The sequence below is a fragment of the Cydia fagiglandana genome, chromosome Z, assembly GCF_963556715.1.
Source record: "Cydia fagiglandana chromosome Z, ilCydFagi1.1, whole genome shotgun sequence".
NCBI lineage: Eukaryota > Metazoa > Arthropoda > Insecta > Lepidoptera > Tortricidae > Cydia > Cydia fagiglandana.
In genome coordinates, this window is record NC_085959.1 from 16,203,866 (window position 1) to 16,225,129 (window position 21,264).

General features: G+C 35.5%; 1 protein-coding gene across 2 annotated transcripts in view; it reads right to left on the reverse strand.

The window, feature by feature from the left end:
• The window catches only part of LOC134679039 (frequenin-2), a 181,517-nt gene that overhangs the window by 68,000 nt on the left and 92,253 nt on the right, over window positions 1–21,264 (reverse strand). Inside the window, exons 2-3 of one of the 2 annotated variants that reach the window (XM_063537850.1) lie at window positions 15,689–15,796; window positions 13,272–13,434 (exon numbers count right to left, since the gene is read on the reverse strand). In XM_063537850.1, the coding sequence (XP_063393920.1) occupies window positions 13,272–13,335 (64 nt within the window). In that variant the 5' untranslated portion in view covers window positions 13,336–13,434; window positions 15,689–15,796. The remainder of the gene's footprint in view (window positions 1–13,271; window positions 13,435–15,688; window positions 15,797–21,264) is intronic. The other variant, XM_063537849.1, reaches the window with a different exon arrangement.

A 21,264-nucleotide genomic window follows, 5' to 3' on the forward strand; every position in this document is an offset into this window, starting at 1 on the left:
AATTTAATGGCACGGCTGCCCGGGTCACGAACAATATTCCGAAGCTTACGTATATGCTATATATGTATAGACTAACCCTTATGACAGGGCCTTGTATGTATTGAACGTTTATTTATAGAACATTCGATCATGCATTAAGATTATGCGTGCGATGGGCCATTTCTGAAACACATAAAATATACCTATTGGTGCTATTGGTAATATCGGTAAAGCAGAATCATGTAAATCAAAAATAGTACCTACATTACTACAGAGGCCGGGACGAAAGGGGTTTTATCAACTTTGCTTCCATAACAATTTAAAGAAATAACTACGCGTGGTTGAGTAGACCTTTTTTACCGCTAACGTTTAGATGAAATATTTTAAATGTTTTTATTTGTGTAGTTAAATTTATAATTTAAAATTATAGAATTTGGTTAATAATGTATTATTTATTAAGTTCATGTTGATTTTATACAAATAAAACTGCAAATTGTAGCAAACATCGTTTCTTGTTTTTTTTTTATAGGCGTAGTGGCAGTGTCATTACGAACCATAAAGCAAATAAGTACTGCCTCTAGTATTTTAATGGCTGAATACCACGATGCTGTGTCACAAATATCTGTGAAATGGAAATTAAAAAACCGGGCAAGTGCGAGTCGGACTCGCGCAAGAAGGGTTCCGTACTATAATGCAAAAAAAAAACAAAAAAGCAAAAAAAAACGGTCACCCATCCAAGTACTGACCACTCCCGACGTTGCTTAACTTTGGTCAAAAATCACGTTTGTTGTATGGGAGCCCCATTTAAATCTTTATTTTATTCTGTTTTTAGTATTTGTTGTTATAGCGGCAACAGAAATACATCATCTGTGAAAATTTCAACTGTCTAGCTATCACGGTTCGTGAGATACAGCCTGGTGACAGACGGACGGACGGACAGCGAAGTCTTAGTAATAGGGTCCCGTTTTAAAAAGAGGACTTTGCCGGCCTAGGCCTGCAAGATTTGTATGAAATTCCACTAACGACTTCTTGTCCTAGCCGCACCTGAAACGTCATACTTCGCAGCCTATTATAAGGAACATAACGTCAATATTTCATTGCAGGGTTGAGAAAATGACATTTGACGTAGGTATAAATAACAGTTGCACATTCATAGGAATGATAGGCACAGGTGAGGTGAATGATAGGGTAGAAACTAATTCTGTTCGAGTTAAGATTATCTTATCAATAAGTAACTACATATATAATAACACTAATAACATGCGTTCAGTACGGCGTAGCCTATAGTAGCGTAGGCTGAGCACGCGGGGGAAGAGACCTACCATTCAAGCTATTTACGAAAGGGTTTGTTACTTAAAAGCCCACCCGGAGAGTGTGCGGTCTTGCTATCTGTGTAGGAGTTATTGTCAGCAAAAAGAGCTCAGTTTAGTTAAGTTCGAATGCAATCATTTGGTCATGTCATGGTACATAAAGCGTAGGTACAGGCGTAGGGGGATTTATAATAATGAAAGTCATAATTATTTAAGTCGAAAAAATTTATCAAGCTGTAAGTAAGTAGGTAAGTATTACTAAAATATATCGATTTTGAATAAAAAAAATTACATTAATTTAAGAACTGTTTCAAACTTCTTTGCCCTTCATGCCTTTACTTTAACAATAAACAAGATGATAATAAGATGATGGACGGGTATTATGTACAGCGGGTGCGTGTGGGTAAGTTACCGTATTTAACATTTCTTTTGTTTGGCTTAAAAGCCTTAATACATTGTTCTTTGGTAATACGATGAACAACATTGTTTGTACCTACCTAACACGAGCGGTTATTAAAATTGTAAGCTCGAAACATAAAAACAATTCACTCCAAATTAGATTGGGTTGTAACCCCCTTTTATTGCTTAATGTATGTATTACCTATTAGTACTTAATTATTAAAGTATTTAGAAAACTTACATACCGATAGTTAAAAATATTCGGCTAGATCACCCACATCATGTTATATATATATGTATTTTTTTTTAGGTATGAGTTTTAGTTTTGTAGGTAGTTTTAATTTTAGGTTACTTTTTATTCTAAGTTTGTTTTTAAGTATGTTAAAAATCATCACCGAATTTTAGTTGCAACATGCAAGTCGTTTAAGAGATGGCACTAAGTAGGTCAAGTTCTTATTGCAATTTTTGACGGCTGTATATGTATATGCATATCAGGTTACTAAATTCCTTTTTACTTTAATCATATTTTACAAAACTTGAACTAACGAAGTCTTTGTCATGTCAGGTATTGCTAGTTAATAATTGTACAATCTGTAAAAGAGGAGAGGATTCATTGAATGTACACAAAATCCTCAGGTCTCAGTCTCAACAGGCCGATCTAAACGAGCTATATTTCCGGGAAAAAAAGATAAAAGTACCTACTACTTCCATGCTTGAATTGGAAGAAAAATTATGCAAATGGGTCGCTAACAGGCTAGCGTTTTATTAATTAATTTTAATTACGTTTTCTAAAGCTTTGAATATCACGAACTATTGTTATTTGGACATACAATTCTGTTATTTGGCTCAACTTAGGAAACCTTTTAGTTTAAATATGTAGGTTGAAACGTTTTTTTACTTGGTTAAGTTTAAATTGTGATTTTTTTACTATTAGATCGCTTATTGTGCTTTCCTTGTGCACCTAACCATATGCGTAGAAGTTGCTCGGCTTAAATTTATTTTGGTTACTTAGGTATCATGTAGGTACCTTGCGGCGGCGGTGCAGAGTGAAATATTTTATGAAAATGCATTTTTACAAGAAAGTAGGTACGTAAAAACTTGAAAAAATACAAGTTTTTACGTACCTACTTTATTACAATAATTGGCACCTATTATAATAAAAAAGCATAAAACAATTTTGAAAACTTTATGTCAACATTAAAACGTTATTGCCTTTTTCGTTTTAAATCGTGGTTACCCCATACACGTACGTGCTTGAATCTGCCCCCTGAATGTCGGCAGTGGAATTCTACTGTGGATTACATTGTCAGACAAGCAGCCGGGCCGGTAATAAACGTAGGAAATACCTCTTAACCGCGACCCTGCCACAGGTTGGCGTCATACCTATACCAGAAGCAAGAACACCCCTTTCTATTACAAATGGGCTTATTCGTTTACGTGATTTTCGTTTCTTTACGTAACATGAACAAATAGATACGAAATACAAACTATTTCGATTCATCGAGTTTACGTTTAATATTTTATACGGACTTTTGTCTGAAATAAAATATGTTTATTACTTTTTTTATATACACTAAGCCTATAAAAGAGTACCAAATAGCACTCAATTGAAGTAGCACCATTGCTGAATGAAAACTGCATTTTGACTTATAAAACTTCCTTCTTTATATAATTTTGAGGACTACATTTGTTCCAAGCCCAAGCCTTTTTTTAAATGCTGACCTGTCCCGTTTAGCCCGACAAGGGTTATAACACCTTTTTTTTTGTTTGGTTTTTTATAGTAGCTAATTGATAGGTACTATATCGAAACATCTAAAAAATGCACAGGTAAGATTTTTTTATTTAAGGGTTATCTGGGTTGATATAAGTTTTATCCGGTAGGCATAACGGTGAAGGTCGAGCTTACGTGGGATCTTAGACTATAATTAATATTTTCAGCGGCGGGGGGTTGCTACTTGCTCTAGATGTTGAGACCACACTTGTTTACTTCGGCTGAAGGCTCGCCCGCGGTCGATACACCGGGAACAACGGCCGCCCAGCTCTGCGTCGCGTGCAAGCCGCCGCTTCCTCCCCTAGGTGTTGGCATTTCCCATTCCCGACACGCGCTGACCCAATGAATGTCGCCGCGCCTCACCTTCACTTACTCACCCGCCTAAAAATACGCCTCACTAACACTAGGTACATAAATCTTCAGAACGACGCCACAAATTTACTACATCATTTCCTTTTTATACCTAACACTTTCATTGCCCTAATCTTTTTTGCAATACGAGTGAACTTCCGTGATTCGTACGTATTTTAAGGGGTACTTAAGTTTTTCCGAAAGTTCCTATAATCTCAACAACTGTATGAACAGTCGCACGAGAATTGCGCTACATTATAAGATAATATTCGAAGCCAGGTATAAATCGTTGTCGATCGAACGAAGTCAGGGCAGTTATGAAGAGTAAATTATAAAATTGTTGGTTAATGTTAATTAATAATTATATGATAGGTTAGTAGGTACAACAAAAATCTATTCAAAGATGTATGTTACTTTTTGTTTTTGATATATGAATGCCTTAACATATATACATTATTTCAATTTTTTTTTCAGATATGTGTGGTAAAATACCTACTTACTATCCAAAAATAATAACTTAAACTATGATATGTATACCATAATTAAAATACTTTGGATTTTAGCTTCTACAGTCAGCCAGGGAAAAATATGTTCATACTAAAACTATTTTACTACTACTTAAAACAAAGACGACATCCTATTCTTTTAGTTGACATTACCTTTAAATTAAAATCGAATACAGTCCTATCTTTCCAGATATCCCAAAACCAATAAACATAACAACTATAACAATCACTCCATTTTTTATGTCCAAGTGAATCAAGCCAGGCGATTCGCATACCAAACGAGTAGCAATAAATTTATACTCTTATAAAATATGCATAACCTCTGCGTTTAATAGCTACAAAATGCGAAGAAGTGGAAATAATGTGGAAATATCGATGGCCTCTCTTTAATGTAGCCTTCGTTTCCCTAGCACTCTGTAAATAGGTACGGTACGAGCAAGCTTAGTTAGTAGTAAAATAGCTCCAAGAAAAACTGCTTTGTGTTTGGTGGCATAGGCACGTAGCGAGCTCGTCTTGCTTAGAAGCTTATTGTTGTAGAGACGTGCTCACGTGCGAGTCGATTACACAGGACGAAACAAGACAATAGGACTGAGATCAACCCGGCGCCCAAACCGCCAGCCTGATCTGCTACCGCGTATACACGTACAAGGGCTATTTCATGCGAGATGTACTCGTACGTAATCTTTAAGCATTGCAATTAGGCCAATCCGTGATTTAGAAACTGGGATATTTATTATTTAGTATTCAAATGTTAGCTTAATTGTTTATGTTAAAATGGATTTTTCTGTATATAAGGCATAAATCCCTAAAACATTATTAAATGGCATATCTGCACAATAGTTCATTAGCATGACCATAAGGTAAAGCATAACCTAAAAAGCACTACTCTATTATAAATTTATTAAAATTACTCGTACTTAATTATTTTTTAATAAGCATGCTAGGATGCTTTAAGTTTATTGTGTTCTTAAATTAAGTCATTACGCAACTGAAACGTTCATTATATGTTGAATCATAAATGTAATAATAAACTTATAAACGAACCTTCGTTCTGTTTAAGTCATTCGCCAAAATACCATTTACAAATAGCTCATTAAAACTAAATGTAAAATTGTTCATCAAAAGTCAATAAACGCGATTGTAAATTAATACATCGCGAGATGTGTGAGCTGAGATGCGCGGAGCTGGCATCGGCATCGACTCCCTCCAGCCTAAATGGCGCCGCTCGTCTAACTTCCCCACTTAACTTCGCTATAAAACCAACTTCTTCGCTTATTGGCGAACACTGCAATTACTTTGGAACAGGGATCAAGCTTCTGCGAGCTTTATTCGGCATTTTATTGGAAATAATTGAGCATGATAAATCATTTTTAATACCAATAGGTGTTGGCCTGAGGTCTACTCTTTACTTGATATAATATAAATCATAGTAGCATTTCATTAAATATAAATAATAAAACATAATTAAACAAAAACAATCAATTAATACTTTAAGGTTCCTATGTATTATGTATAAAATTAGAGCTTTGTAAGACAAATAAAAAAATATCTAATCGGTATACTTAACTATAATATAATCACCACATTTTGGAGTGAAATCGTAACTTTGGCTTTTCTTGTAGAGTAGTGTACCTATGATTCAAATAACCCAAAATCATAAATACCATAAAATGTGCAAAAAAAAATCGAAGCATTTAAAAAAAATTATACTGTGGTATGTGTGTTGGTATATATGCCAAATTAAATAACGTTGTGATTATATGTAGTTTTTATATATAAAAAACTGTTGGAGCACAATTACACAGTGAGCAAAGTAGCTCCAAATAACACCAAACTATCACAAGACTCAAAAATCCTTACAGAACGATCTGGGATCAAACTATTCAATAGCAAAAACAACTCCAAAACTTTTCATCAACCGTCTTTTTTAGCGAAGATAGGTAAGTAGTTATAAATAGAAAATAAATTAACGTTTCACTCTCGTATATAACAAAAGTAGGTAGGTAAAAGTAATTAGCGTTATTTTTAACTCAACAGTGGATTACTTTTATATTGAAGCTATACAGGGTGATTTCTGGGTCGTGATCCAGAACCACTTTTTTCTGACTCTGTAAATGATCCATATTATCATATGGTAGTATTTGATTAAAAGATAATTACTTTAATTATTCTTATTTTTCAAGTAAAATTAATGTTATACTAAGTAATTATGGTCACCATATGACTTTTGACATACGCTGTATGGAAAGCGACAAGACGTCACATTGAGTAGGGTCACCAAATTTTATGCAAAAATGTTTTTTCCTACTGGTCATCTGGAAAATAATCATCATTTTTGGTGATAACCAATAATTAACAACATCATTAGGCTCATCTTTGGATTCTGTATGATGTCTGACTCTCTTGCTCCACGACCCCGAAATCACCCTGTATTGTAGTTAGTCTGTAATGGTCCGCTCGCGATTACTGAATCTCGAGTCTAGAGGCGTGGCTCACTTCATAACATGGCGGTAGCGGAGTTCGGTCACGCGATCACTTACTTTGAATATACACCACACCGATTTATCACAATTAAACATAAACAGTTATAAAAATACCATTCAAAACCTTTTACGGTGACCAGACAGGAAAGGCTACTTTGGTTAACGCTGCGTTGTAGTCATTGGTACTTTAAGTCTATTTATTCGGTAGACTAAAATGACCTTTCATAATATGAACATAAAATGTCATTTCATACTATGAAATGTCATTTTAGTCTACCGAATAAAAAAATTGACTTTAGACAGTATACTGAAGTTTATTCAACGCTTGACGCGCTATTATGAACACTAGAAACAGTTGGGTTTCCACTGCGGAAGGATAACGTGCGGAGCGGCTAAGATCTATTTGACAGTTTAGTGTAGGATACAGTCTACACAACAAAAACATCATAATAAAACTTATAAAAAGGTTTCATCTGTATTAAACATGAAATGGCGGAAGATGTTGAAAACTAAAAGTTGATGATTTTTAGTACATACTTATATTTGGTTTATGCGTTTATTGTGGTTTGTAATTATTTTATATTCAAAAACTTTACTATAGCTACATCAAAAATAGTGTACCTTTCTTATTATAGTAAAATTTTTCAAACATACCTATATATATCTTTTATCAATAATTTTATATTTAAATATGATTTATCCTATGTGACTTCTAAACACTGATTTAGCAGTAAAATCGATGTTTCTTTTTTACTATTTTTCCCAAAATCAGTAAACACTTACATAAGTGTGTATATGACATATAATCCGATTATTTATGACACATAATCGGTCAGACTTCGTCTTAGCTAAAATACTACTAAATTGTATGAATAGGCAACGCTAATTGTACCAAAATAGATGACATTTTCAAAGATGGTTTCTTTTTTAATGCCATAGATCATGATCACCAAAATATTTTACCCTAAATCCACAATGCAACATCCGCACTAAACTTGACTTTTATGGCTGCTATATATATGATCAGGCCTTCCATTTTCGTATCCCGGAAAGCGACTGGTAAAAAAGATATTTCTTTCACGAGTTCGGAAAAACGTTGCACGTTTTACCGCTGGGGCACCAGCGCTTATTAATATTATTAGTAGATTTTAGTATCAAACATCGATAAAATGACTTGTGGTTAAATGTGACTAAAATTTGGCACTGTTATTGCGGAGAAATTTAAATAAGCGAAAATTAAGTAGACACCCGAGATCGATTTGCATAAAAACAAAGTGCCCGAATTAACAAGCGGAATTATTATTCTGAATACTCATTGACTACGAAAACGTTGATAACTCAAGATTAAAAACTCGCGCAAGGCGAAACTAGTATACTTTTAAAATGTCCAATTAGTTTTGTTATGAATTAAGTATGTTACATTCATAGACCAATGGAAGTTATAGGTACCTAGTTAAAATACTTGACGATTTGTCTAGGTCACAATCAACAAGGATTTTAATAGTAGATATGAAATAGTCCGGGAGCCGGCTGCATGAAACAAACCTCATCAAAAAATAGAATATACCTACCCTGTAGAGGTACCTGACATTTAGTAGATTCCAACGCACTTGGTCGGCCTAGGCTTAACCTGGCAGATTTTGTACAAATGGCAAAAACGTTGGACAAAAATTCATCAAAAAAAACCTCATCGAAAAATAGAATGAAACTTGTATGGTAGGATACCTGACCTTGAGGACAGTAAAAAAAAAGTGGTCGGCCTCACCTTAGCCTGGCAGTTTTTGCAGTCCGATCAGATTTATTGGGTCACGTGAGAGCTACAATTTACCTCATCGAAAAATAGAATGAAACAAACGGATTATAATAGCTAAAATAAGCCTGTTGACGTATGTCTTGGTCGGCCTCACCTTAACCTGGCAGTTTTTGCAGTCCGACCAGATTTATAAAAAAATCATCAAAAAATTTTTATCGATAAATCGTATGAAACTTGTATGGTACGATAGCTGCCTTTGAGGACAGTAAAAAAAATGGTCGGCCAAATCCTGTGTTTGCAGGTTCCTGTGTCCGACCAATTTTGTGGTACCACGTGAGAGCTACAATTTACCTCATCGAAAAATAGAATGAAACAAACGGATTATAATAGCTTAAATAAGCCTGTTGACGTATGTCTTGGTCGGCCTCACCTTAACCTGGCAGTTTTTGCAGTCCGACCAGATTTATAAAAAAACCATCAAAAATTTTTTATCGAAAAATCGTATGAAACTTGTATGGTACGATAGCTGCCTTTGAGGACAATAAAAAAAAAGTGGTCGGCCAAATCCTGTGTTGGCAGGTTCCTGTGTCCGACCAATTTTGTGGTACCACGTAAGAGCTACAATTTACCTCATCGAAAAATAGAATGAAACAAACGGATTATAATAGCTAAAATAAGCCTGTTGACGTATGTCTTGGTCGGCCTCACCTTAACCTGGCAGTTTTTGCGGTCCGACCAAATATATAAAAAAAAATTCAAAATTTTTTTATCGAAAAATCGTATGAAACTTGTATGGTACGATAGCTGCCTTTGAGGACAGTAAAACAAAAATGGTCGGCCAAATCCTGTGTTGGCAGGTTCCTGTGTCCGACCAATTTTGTGGTACCACGTGAGACACACGTGAGGCTACAATTTACCTCATCGAAAAATAGAATGAAACAAACGGATTATAATAGCTTAAATAAGCCTGTTGACGTATGTCTTGGTCGGCCTCACCTTAACCTGGCAGTTTTTGCAGTCCGACCAAATTTATAAAAAAATCATCAAAATTTTTTTATCGAAAAATCGTATGAAACTTGTATGGTACGATAGCTGCCTTTGAGGACAGTAAAAAAAAAGTGGTCGGCCAAATCCTGTGTTGGCAGGTTCCTGTGTCCGACCAATTTTGTGGTACCACGTAAGAGCTACAATTTACCTCATCGAAAAATAGAATGAAACAAACGGATTATAATAGCTAAAATAAGCCTGTTGACGTATGTCTTGGTCGGCCTCACCTTAACCTGGCAGTTTTTGCAGTCCGACCAAATTTATAAAAAAATCATCAAATTTTTTTTATCGAAAAATCGTATGAAACTTGTATGGTACGATAGCTGCCTTTGAGGACAGTAAAAAAAAAGTGGTCGGCCAAATCCTGTGTTGGCAGGTTCCTCTGTCCGACCAATTTTGTGGTACCACGTGAGAGCTACAATTTACCTCATCGAAAAATAGAATGAAACAAACGGATTATAATAGCTAAAATAAGCCTGTTCACGTATGTCTTGGTCGGCCTTACCTTAACCTGGCAGTTTTTGCAGTCCGACCAAATTTATGAAAAAATCATCAAAAAATTTATATCGAAAAATCGTATGAAACTTGTATGGTACGATAGCTGCCTTTGAGGACAGTAAAAAAACTGGTCGGCCAAATCCTGTGTTGGCAGGTTCCTGTCTCCGACCAATTTTGTGGTACCACGTGAGAGTTACAATTTACCACATCGAAAAATAGAATGAAACAAACGGATTATAATAGCTAAAATAACCCTGTTGACGTATGGCTTGTTACGGGCGGCTTTCATAAATTCAATGTGGCAGTGTGCGGCAGAATCCACTTGCATCAAATTTGATGCAACACATTGTGGCTGGACATTAAGAGATGAAATGTATAAGATCAATGGTTTGAAGGACACATAACGCCTTTGCGAGTCGAAGAAATAACAATAAGATAATCACTTAATATATGTGAGGTTATCTTGTGTATTTTTATTTATTTATATTTATTGAGAAGTTCAACAGCGTTTACATTAAATAATATACAAAAAACATGAGAACTTATAGCATAGCCAATAACAGAATTTCCTGTAATTTATACATAATAAAAAATCATCTGTGGGTAGACTTGTAACTTGTGCTGTACAAGAATCGTAAATATAACTTAATTTGTAAGTCTTTAAGGTACAAGGAAAAAGAGAAAAAAATAATAATAACTGTAAACTGGAAAAAAAATCCTAAAATAGTAGGTATAGCTCTAATTTTGCTTAAACAATAAATAAAAAATAGTAAAATAAAAATACATACAGTACCTACATAAACGAGCGAATCTATTAGTTTGTATGCATTTATTGGAATTTATGTGTTCGTGTGTGTGTGTGTGTGTGTGTGTGTGTGTGTGTGTGTGTGGGTGGGTGGGTGTATGTGTGTAAGTGGGTGTGATAGTGCGTGACTACCAGAAAAGTTGCTTTGCAATTTGTGATTTGAAAACACGTCTGGAGGAGAAGAAAGGGTCAATGTTTTGGAACGATTTATTATAGGTACGTGCGATTCTACTCAGAATTTAATAGAATAGAATTTTGGCCATAATTGGTACGATGACAGGGAATATGGAATAGTGTGGTGTGAGTGTGACGAGTTCGGCGCGTGGGAGCGCGGAGCCCTAACTGTGACAGCAATCCAACGCAGTCTAGATGCCCGTTGAGAACATCGTGGAGGAACATTTTACCATTTATTTAAATTTTAGAAGGATCACGTGCAGTTTTTTCTCTTATATTACAAGTGTTCGATTGAAAACTAAGCTTTGGTGTATACCTGGATCACCTGCACGTACAAGAAGGCGTTTCATATACGCCCGCCCATCAGATAGGTACACAAAGTCATGATGCGTATGGAATACAGCATGTGTGGTCCTATTCTAGCTGTCACGTGGTATCACAAATTTGGTCGGACTGCAAAAACTGCCAGGCTACGGTGAGGCCGACCAAGCCATACGTCAACAGGTTTATTTTAGGTATTATAATCCGTTTGTTTCATTCTATTTTTCGATGAGGTAAATTGTAGCTCTCACGTGGTACCACAAAATTGGTCGGACACAGGAACCTGCCAACACAGGATTTGGCCAACCACTTTTTTATTACTGTCCTCAAAGGCAGCTATCGTACCATACAAGTTTCACACGATTTTTCGATAAAAATTTTTTGATGATTTTTTTATAAATTTGGCCGGACTGCAAAAACTGCCAGGTTAAGGTGAGGCCGACCAAGACATACGTCAACAGGCTTATTTAAGCTATTATAATCCGTTTGTTTCATTCTATTTTTCGATGAGGTAAATTGTAGCTCTCACGTGGTACCACAAAATTGGTCGGACACAGGAACCTGCAAACACAGGATTTGGCCGACCATTTGTTTTTACTGTCCTCAAAGGCAGCTATCGTACCATACAAGTTTCATACGATTTTTCGATAAAAAAATTTTGATGATTTTTTCATAAATTTGGTCGGACTGCAAAAACTGCCAGGTTAAGGTGAGGCCGACCAAGACATACGTCAACAGGCTTATTTTAGCTATTATTATCCGTTTGTTTCATTCTATTTTTCGTTGAGGTAAATTATAGCTCTCACGTGGTACCACAAAATTGGTCGGACACAGGAACCTGCCAACAAAGGATTTGGCCGACCACTTTTTTTTTACTGTCCTCAAAGGCAGCTATCTTGACCATACAAGTTTCATACGATTTTTCGATAAAAATTTTTTGATGTTTTTTTTATAAATTTGGTCGGACTGCAAAAACTGCCAGGTTAAGGTGAGGCCGACCAAGACATACGTCAACAGGCTTATTTTAGCTATTATAATCCGTTTGTTTCATTCTATTTTTCGATGAGGTAAATTGTAGCTCTTACGTGGTACCACAAAATTGGTCGGACACAGGAACCTGCCAACACAGGATTTGGCCGACCACTTTTTTTTTACTGTTCTCAAAGGCAGCTATCGTACCATACAAGTTTCATACGATTTTTCGATAAAAAATTTTTGATGATTTTTTTATAAATCTGGTCGGACTGCAAAAACTGCCAGGTTAAGGTGAGGCCGACCAAGACATACGTCCACAGGCTTATTTTAGCTATTATAATCCGTTTGTTTCATTCTATTTTTCGATGAGGTAAATTGTAGCTCTCACGTGACCCAATAAATCTGGTCGGACTGCAAAAACTGCCAGGCTAAGGTGAGGCCGACCACTTTTTTTTTACTGTCCTCAAGGTCAGGTATCCTACCATACAAGTTTCATTCTATTTTTCGATGAGGTTTTTTTTGATGATTTTTTGTCCAACGTTTTTGCCATTTGTACAAAATCTGCCAGGTTAAGCCTAGGCCGACCAAGTGCGTTGGAATCTACTAAATGTCAGGTACCTCTACAGGGTAGGTATATTCTATTTTTTGATGAGGTTTGTTTCATGCAGCCGGCTCCCGGACTAAAATAACCTATAACCTATAAAGGTACTTACATAAAAAACTAAACATGGCTACCAATTTTTTGGAAAAGTATAACAAACGTATCTCAGTACTTTTCTCTATGAAACTCATGTCAACTTATTTTAGTAAGTATTAATAATTAAAATGCAAACAAAATGTCAATCTGTATTATAAAGGCGCAGCGACCTTTTGTTGTAAAAAAAGAACTAGTTACTTACAGTAAGTGGCGGTTGTCAGCCGATCGATTGTGTCTTGTTTGAGTTTAGAGTTCTTCTTGCCCATGGCGGCGGCTACCTGACGGCGGACTGCGGTACCAAGTCACTTGGTCGACACTCGCAGTCACGTTTTACATATTACTCTTCTCCTCACACGACGGACTACCTGCAAATATATTTATAATTAGAAATATGGACGACACAAAAATTATGTTCATTTAAAAGAAGAGAGTTGAATTAATTAAGGTGTTTAGTTTATTTAATGTAAAGGTCGAAATTGTGACTAACCGATGGGGATATCAGATCTAGACACGCGCAGCGTGTCGAGCCAAGTTCAAAAGAAGAGAAATGGCGAAGGAGCGGCGAATTACACGAACCATTTGGAGCCACTTTTGACCCCTACGTATCTCAAAATCTATTTATCATAAACATATGAAATTTGGTTAATTTAAGACCCTTAAGGCTAACTAGAACCCCAAATTTCGTGAATAGCTAAACTGGTTATTAAGCTACAAACATCTAAAATTCGGGATTTTTCTCACTGACATATTGACTGACTCACGTATTACTGAATCGCAATTAAAAAGGGATTGAGATAGCTGTCAATCCATATTGATTTAGACGTAAGTGTATGGAAATCTGTTATTTCTAATCCCTTTCTGATCGCGGCATGATAATACGTACGTACGGTGTACGTACTGACTCACCTATCATCAAAAACTTAACCCACTTCCATATGACCTAGCAAGTCGAAATTTGGCATCCAGATGGGCAATTGTGTGGTCACAAAACGAGTTAAGAAACAGTGATCTTTTTGTGATATGTATTATTTTGCCAAAAACAGTTTTTATTTACACACTAAGCGCCTAACGAACTTGTAATAGCAAAATTAAATTTTAGTTTCGAAATTAACTACGATCTCTACTAATAATTTCTGTACAAAAGGTAATGATATCCCATAAAAAACATAAATGTCAAATGAGAGCCAAACTCAATATTAAAAATAGGTGTATTTGTTGACTTCGCCGGAAAAAGAATTAAAGTTCTGGATTTGTCTTGGCTAGTTTTTACCTATACCAACAAACTAAAATTTAATACTGACAAATATAAAATAGCGTGTACGTAAATAGTCTAGCTAAGTCAAATCCTGAACTTTAATTACATCCCAAGCGAACTAGAACTTGGCACCCATATAGATCTCAATTCTGTTTCCGGTGAAGTCAACAAAGACGCATATTCTTAGTATTGAACCTGACTCTCATTTCACATTTATGTTTTTGGTGGGATTATATTTACAAAGATTCATCAACGGATTAACCGAAGCAATAGCTACCGGTCTCTTTCTAGTACATATGAACTTCTCTACTCCTGTCTCAACCAACATAAATTATAGCTGTTTTCCTTCTCCTGAATATTGTAGGGCGAACGACGAGGAGCGTACTTTATTTTGGCGCGTCTTTTGCGAAAACAAGCCATTTATAAGATAGCGATAAATCAAGAGCCTCTTTCGCATCTTATAACGTATTTTATTTCATAACGTTCTTTAAAAACAATATTAATCTTAATTTCAGATGTAGCGTTAATCAATTAGACAATAAGCTAATTACGTGAGTCACGCTTGGCCATACCGAAAGCTAAGAGAGGTATTCTTTACTTATTTGATGATGTCATACTTTTAGTTAAATTTCTTTGTATCTACTCTGGTACTTACGAATTATTCATTACATAAAAAAATATAAGGAAAACCCACTTCAACAAGGTAAAAAAACTGTTTTCAACACCAAACAAACCATTTCTATTATATTTCCATTGTAACAAAACATATGACGTAACCAATTAACACACAAAAAAATACGGTCGTATTCAGTCAAATTTATAACCTCAAAAAGAGCTCACTCGATAAGATTTATACGCCATATTTATAAAGAAGTTATTCTTTCGCACGGATGTTAAGAACATTTAGTTAGATATTATATTAAGTCGTTTTTTATTAGAGTTCCGTACTCCGTAGTCAAAAAGGAACCCTAATAAAAACTACTAGAGTTAGACCAAGAAAACACTGCAGCGATTTTGCAGCAGTTCAACTGTTATTTATACGTCATAATTTAATAGAAGTTTCACGTTCAAAATAACACTTGCAGTGCGTGGGCTATCAAAAAATTGTGAATTATAATTATAAGCAGTCAATTGACTATGCTGCCCTTTACTTGGGTAGTTATCGTGAATGTAGAGAAATGGGTCTGACGTATAATGCAAATAAGATAATTCAGGTAGAAAATACGGCTAGGACCGGCTAGGTACATTGTTATGAAGAAGTAGCCACCACACAGCACGGTTGCCAAGGAAAGAGTGTGGTGCGACGTTTTCAAGAAGTTTAAAACTTATTGAATGTCTATTTGGAAAGTGAAATTTACGTGTACCTTTTAGCGTTTTGTATTTATCTTCCGGTAGCACCGAGAACACACACACTCCATTACAAAATTTTCGAGAACCACTAACTCTATTCCCTCAATGATTGAGTTCGTTATCTGAAACGAAGGAAAAACGTTGTTACTACAATGAATTTGTCATAAAATTATTTCGCACAGCATCGAGGTTCCTTCGCTTCCAGCATTATAGTATAGAAGTGTTGACCGCATACGTAAACACAGACGAAAATGATAAATCACGAAACTATAATAGCAAACCGTTTTAAAAACGTCATTGTGATTGATAAGTTATTATTGAAGCTTCAACGAGGTACCTGTGCGAGCGTATAGAGTATTCCCCTAATTTAAAAGTAAGTAGGTATTAATAATATTCGCATAGCATATCGAGGATATTTAGAACGCTGGAATAATTGGTAATTACATTTGTTCCTGACACTTTTTAGAACAACTTGGCTATTACTTTAATTTTTAACCGACTTCCAAATCCCAAAGGAGGAGGTTATCAATTCGGTTGTATGTTTTTTTTTTTTATTTTTTTTATTTTTTATGTTTGTTACTCCATATCTCCGTCATTACTGGACCGATTTTGAAAATTATTTTTTTGATTGTATGTATATGCATACAGATTGGTCCCGTTTTTGTCAAAATCCAGTTCTGATGATGGGATCTATGAGTAATCGACGGAACTCCTCAAATTTTAAAGGCATGCGTATAGAGATTTTTGTATTTTCATCAGAAAATCAAGCATTTTCATTAAAAACTGTCACATTTGATGAAGTGGAACTGCTGATGATGATCAGAACGGAACTCTTCAACGACGCATAGTTCACGTTTGGCGATTTGTCCTCTTCGTTATGTTTGTTAAGCAAGTTTAGTTTTTAAGTCACATTTCTGTCAAGCTCGAGTTCTGATGATGGGATCCATAAGGAATCGAGGGAAGTCCTCAAATCTTAAAGGCATACGTATAGAATTTTTTGTATTTTCATCATAAAATCAAGTATTTACATTAAAAACTGTCGCATTTGATGAAGTGGAACTGCTGATGATGATCAGAACAGAACTCTTCAACGACGCATAGTACATGTTTGGTGATTTCGAATTTCGATTTTGACTTGGACTGGGACCCGGACTCATACCCGGATCCGGTTCGGACCCGGACTCGGACTCGGACTCGGACCCGGACTCGGACCCGGACTCGGACCCGGACCCGGACTCGGACCGGGACTCGGACCCGGACTCTCACTCAGAGACCCGGACCTTGACCCGGAAAACCACTATATGATACCTAAACTAAATAAACCACTATGATTACCTACCATAAAATGTGGGTATGATGATGCCAAACCCCTCCCGCTCAAACTCCCGTACACCGCACCGCATGCGCCGTTAAGTGGGTTAGGTTAGGTTTGGACTGCGATCCTCACAGAACCGAACAAAAGTGAGTTAGGTTTGGTTAGAACTGCGAGTCTTACAGAAACGAAATGCTACTAGAAAAGTGGGTTTGATTAGGTTGGAACTGCGATCCTCACAGAACCGAACTGCTATCAGAGAAGTGGGTTAGGTTAGGCTAGAACTACGACCCTTACGGAAACGAAATGCTACTAGAAAGTACTGGTTTTACCTCCTTTTCTACATAGTGCACCATCTACCATAATCTTTCACCGGGCCCCATAGAAGTCGGTTTTTTTTTCTTAAAAATTATTTATTTTGTGATGGTGAAAGAGGCTTAACATTCTTAATCTCAGTGGTCTTTGATTGTCTCCCGATTTTATTAAATAAAATTTTGTAATATATATATGTGCCAGTAAGATAAATATTCCTAAATATTTTATATCAACGTATTTTTGGACACCTGTATTACCTAAGTACTCCTCCGTTTCGGCTCTTTCGGCTACATCACTAAAACCTTACCTACCGCATAGTTATTCTCATGTATCTACTTTTCACCCGCGTATAATTTTATTACGTAAAAACAACCACTACTAAGAAAATAATCTGAATTAAGTACTCGTAATCTCCCGGATACAAGAAATAAACGGTCCCTTTAGCTGAAATTTGTGGAGGGCATTAAGGCCGATACCTATAGGTAATTTAAATGACTAGCTGTCATAATAAACGCTGATTTAAAAAAGTACTATGGAACTACACCTACAGTTAGTAATAAAGAGTAAGTTCTACATATACCGTAGAGTTTCGTATCTTTGCCTGCGCTACCTAATTTCGCCTAGTTTGACATAAGTTGCCATTAACAAGATGTTTCTAATGTAAGCCTTACATAATACTGGTAAATACAAAGTATTTTTACGGAAGTCAAGATTCTTCGAACATTCTGCGGCTAACTTCACACAGTTGACCTTTAGTGAGGTTTTTTCGCGACGCCGACCACACGTTTTTTTAAACCAGTGTTTTAACTTCAGTTTTAAACGGTGATACGGACCCGGTAATGTTAAACTTTTTACATGATTATATCCTATAACTATCTCTTTTTCACATGAAACTATTATTTAATGGCTAGCTTACGTTTAGAAGTCACAATTGGATAAAACGTTGGTGAGGGTACTTTGCGTCCATCTTGGTGCCAAATTTCGCCTACCCCTAGGGTTGACAAATTTTTTGTACCACATTCATTGGTGGATGACATTATTTGTTTCCAAATTTAAATATTCTCTTATGTTTGGTTATTTTAGTTTATCCTTTATGCAAATGTTTATTTCTACTCTTACTGATAATGAGTAGGTGCCAAATATGCATTTTTATGTCTCACTTTGTGTAAATAAGGTTGATTTGATGTCAATTACGGTAATAACAACAATTTTGCAACAATTAATCAATTTTGTTAAAAATATTTTTTTTTTTACTTATAAACCATTACTCTCCTTTATTTGGCATGTTGGTTAATTTTTGGCAGCCCTAGCTTCATTATAGAAAATGTATGAAAACAACTTCAGACTGTTACCAAACTTCGCCTACTACCCCGTTTTTTAAATATATGCCTAGTCTGGTGTAGTTAAGGTTTATAGTATATTAGCACATTCCAAGGAGATACGGCTTAACATGTGTAGGTCACAGAAAAGTAAGTATTAGCGGCAAGGCATGCCATAGGCGAAGAATGGGAAAAATACCCAAACATCGCCTATTGCCTTTGGGGCCATTTATTACCAACTTAACCAATGAAATTCTAAGTTTTAGTGGTGTATACTGATAGTTAGGAATACTAAAAAACGTTATTTCTCCTTAACGGATTAAAATCCTTTGAAACTTGAGAGATTTTTTGAGAAAAGTGCCAAAACACAGGCGAAGATACGAAACTCTACGGTAATAATTTCTGCAATTTACGTTGCCGATATTTTGCATAAAAATGATTTCAACCTGACCAACATACGAGTATGTGCTCAAAAATAGGAATATTGAATTGTAATGATAGATTCCTTGACAAAAATGGCAATGCCCTTATGACTTTTAATGAGCTCATTAATGTTATTTTTAACAATAACACGCACATAACTCATGATATAAAATTGGTCATGATCACATTCGCATTATCAATTCATTACCATAATGTTTGTGAAAGTAGTAAGATTATAAATTATACTAAAATATCACCAAAAATATCAAAAATATTTTAAAAATCTTCTCTTACTCGTAATCTTCTTAGGGGTTGAATTAATTTTTAAATATTGCCTGTATAGTACAAAATGTTAACCATAACAGAACAAATGAATGTAGGTAGCTTTATTGTGACTTATTTACCAAACATAACCTCTCATTGCTAAACTCGTCGCGTCTGCATAAATTATGACTTTATCATAAATGCGTTAATTATTTCACTACCCTGCCACCGCGTCACATAAATAAGGGTCCGCGACGGAAAAGCTATGAGCTTGTTTTTAATCACTAATGATTTGCGTGCCGGCACCGAGTCTCTCGTTTGTTTTATTAATCAAAACCAATACCCACCCCCCATGACGCCTTTCCACAACACAACATTAATTCTAAACCGAACATAAGAACTGGCTTGGCTTATATTTGGATAATATCGTTACCAAACTCAGAACTTGGATGTTAGTAGGTACCTTTATGAATCGTGTCAACATCATGCGATTACCTACCTATGATTCTATGATGGCAATGTAATTAATGTTGGCCGGGCGTAAAATGAGCTTAATATATTTTTTGTTCTTCGTGATGAATAAGTAAGTTCAAAGGTACCTGATACTTGATTTTTTTTTTCAACATAGGTACGTGGGTGGTGACTGGTTGGGATAGACGCTGCTACACTACCTGGCCCCAATTTCACCACGGTGACAGGTGCGACAATTGTAAAACATCACTGTTGCTGACGTCACAGGCATCCATGGGCTTCGGTTACCGCTTACCATCGGGCGGGCCGTATTCCAGTTTGCCACCATCATTGTATTATTAAAAAAATCTTCATTATATCGGAAAAAACAGATATTTCTCTTGCTAAGTTTATGACAATTGTCACAAGAAACACGACAATTGTCACGAAATTCCGACATATAACTCATTTCCTGTCAAGATTCACGGACAATTCTACAAATATGTCTACTAGAAAAAATAATTCTTGTTTCACAACATAATTGTAATACATACAATTGTAGCAAAATGCCTGTCACGTTTCTAAGTATTTCTATAGAAAATATTTTTTAAAATTGTAATATGACACCTGTCGCTTGACAATTGTCTCTCGACATATGTCACTGACAATTGTAGCCGTGGTGAAATTGGGGCATAAGTACTTATGTAGCTTTTTACTAGTAGGTACTTGAAATATCGACAGACAGTACCCAATATATTGTCTATATTGAATTACTGATTATTTTTGGAAGCACGAATGTGGAAGAAGGTACTAAAAACTTTATTAGACAATCACGAGTAAACGGCGCAACAGAGTTGCTATGTTACGATTTGTAATCTATAAAAACGTCTAGCGTACGAGATATTTTATGTTTGAAGTATGGCATAAAGTAAAATTACACAAAGGCATCTGTGTTACTTGAAATTGATACTATCTATCTACTTAGATGTTGATTTTTAAACAAGATTCAGTACCTGTTTTATTAAAGAACACAATGACAACGAAGCAATATCGTTCATCTATCATATGTAATAATAATATTGTTCGTGAGTCTGTCACAGTTTTTGCCAATTATTTGTCCGACCTACCTATGATCCTATATCCGAAACAATCTAATAATTTTATAATATACAGTACCGGTCAAAAGTTTAAGTTCACTCTGTAAATTCGGTTAAATGAAGCTATAACACAATGTACTAATAAAATATAACACAATGTATTTAATAATCTTTTATTACATAATAAATTAAAGGTAATTCTCTAATTTAAAACCACAATTAAATAAAAAATATCAGTTTTTGCCAACTTTAGACTCTTCAAAATATCCGCCTTTTGCTTTCAATGCTGCCATACACACTTTCGGCATTCGCGTAATTAGTTTTTGCAGTGTTGATGTCGAAATTTTATTCCAACAAATGTATAGGTATTCCCAAAGCTGTTCTTTATTAGTTGGCCGCATTTTTCTCAC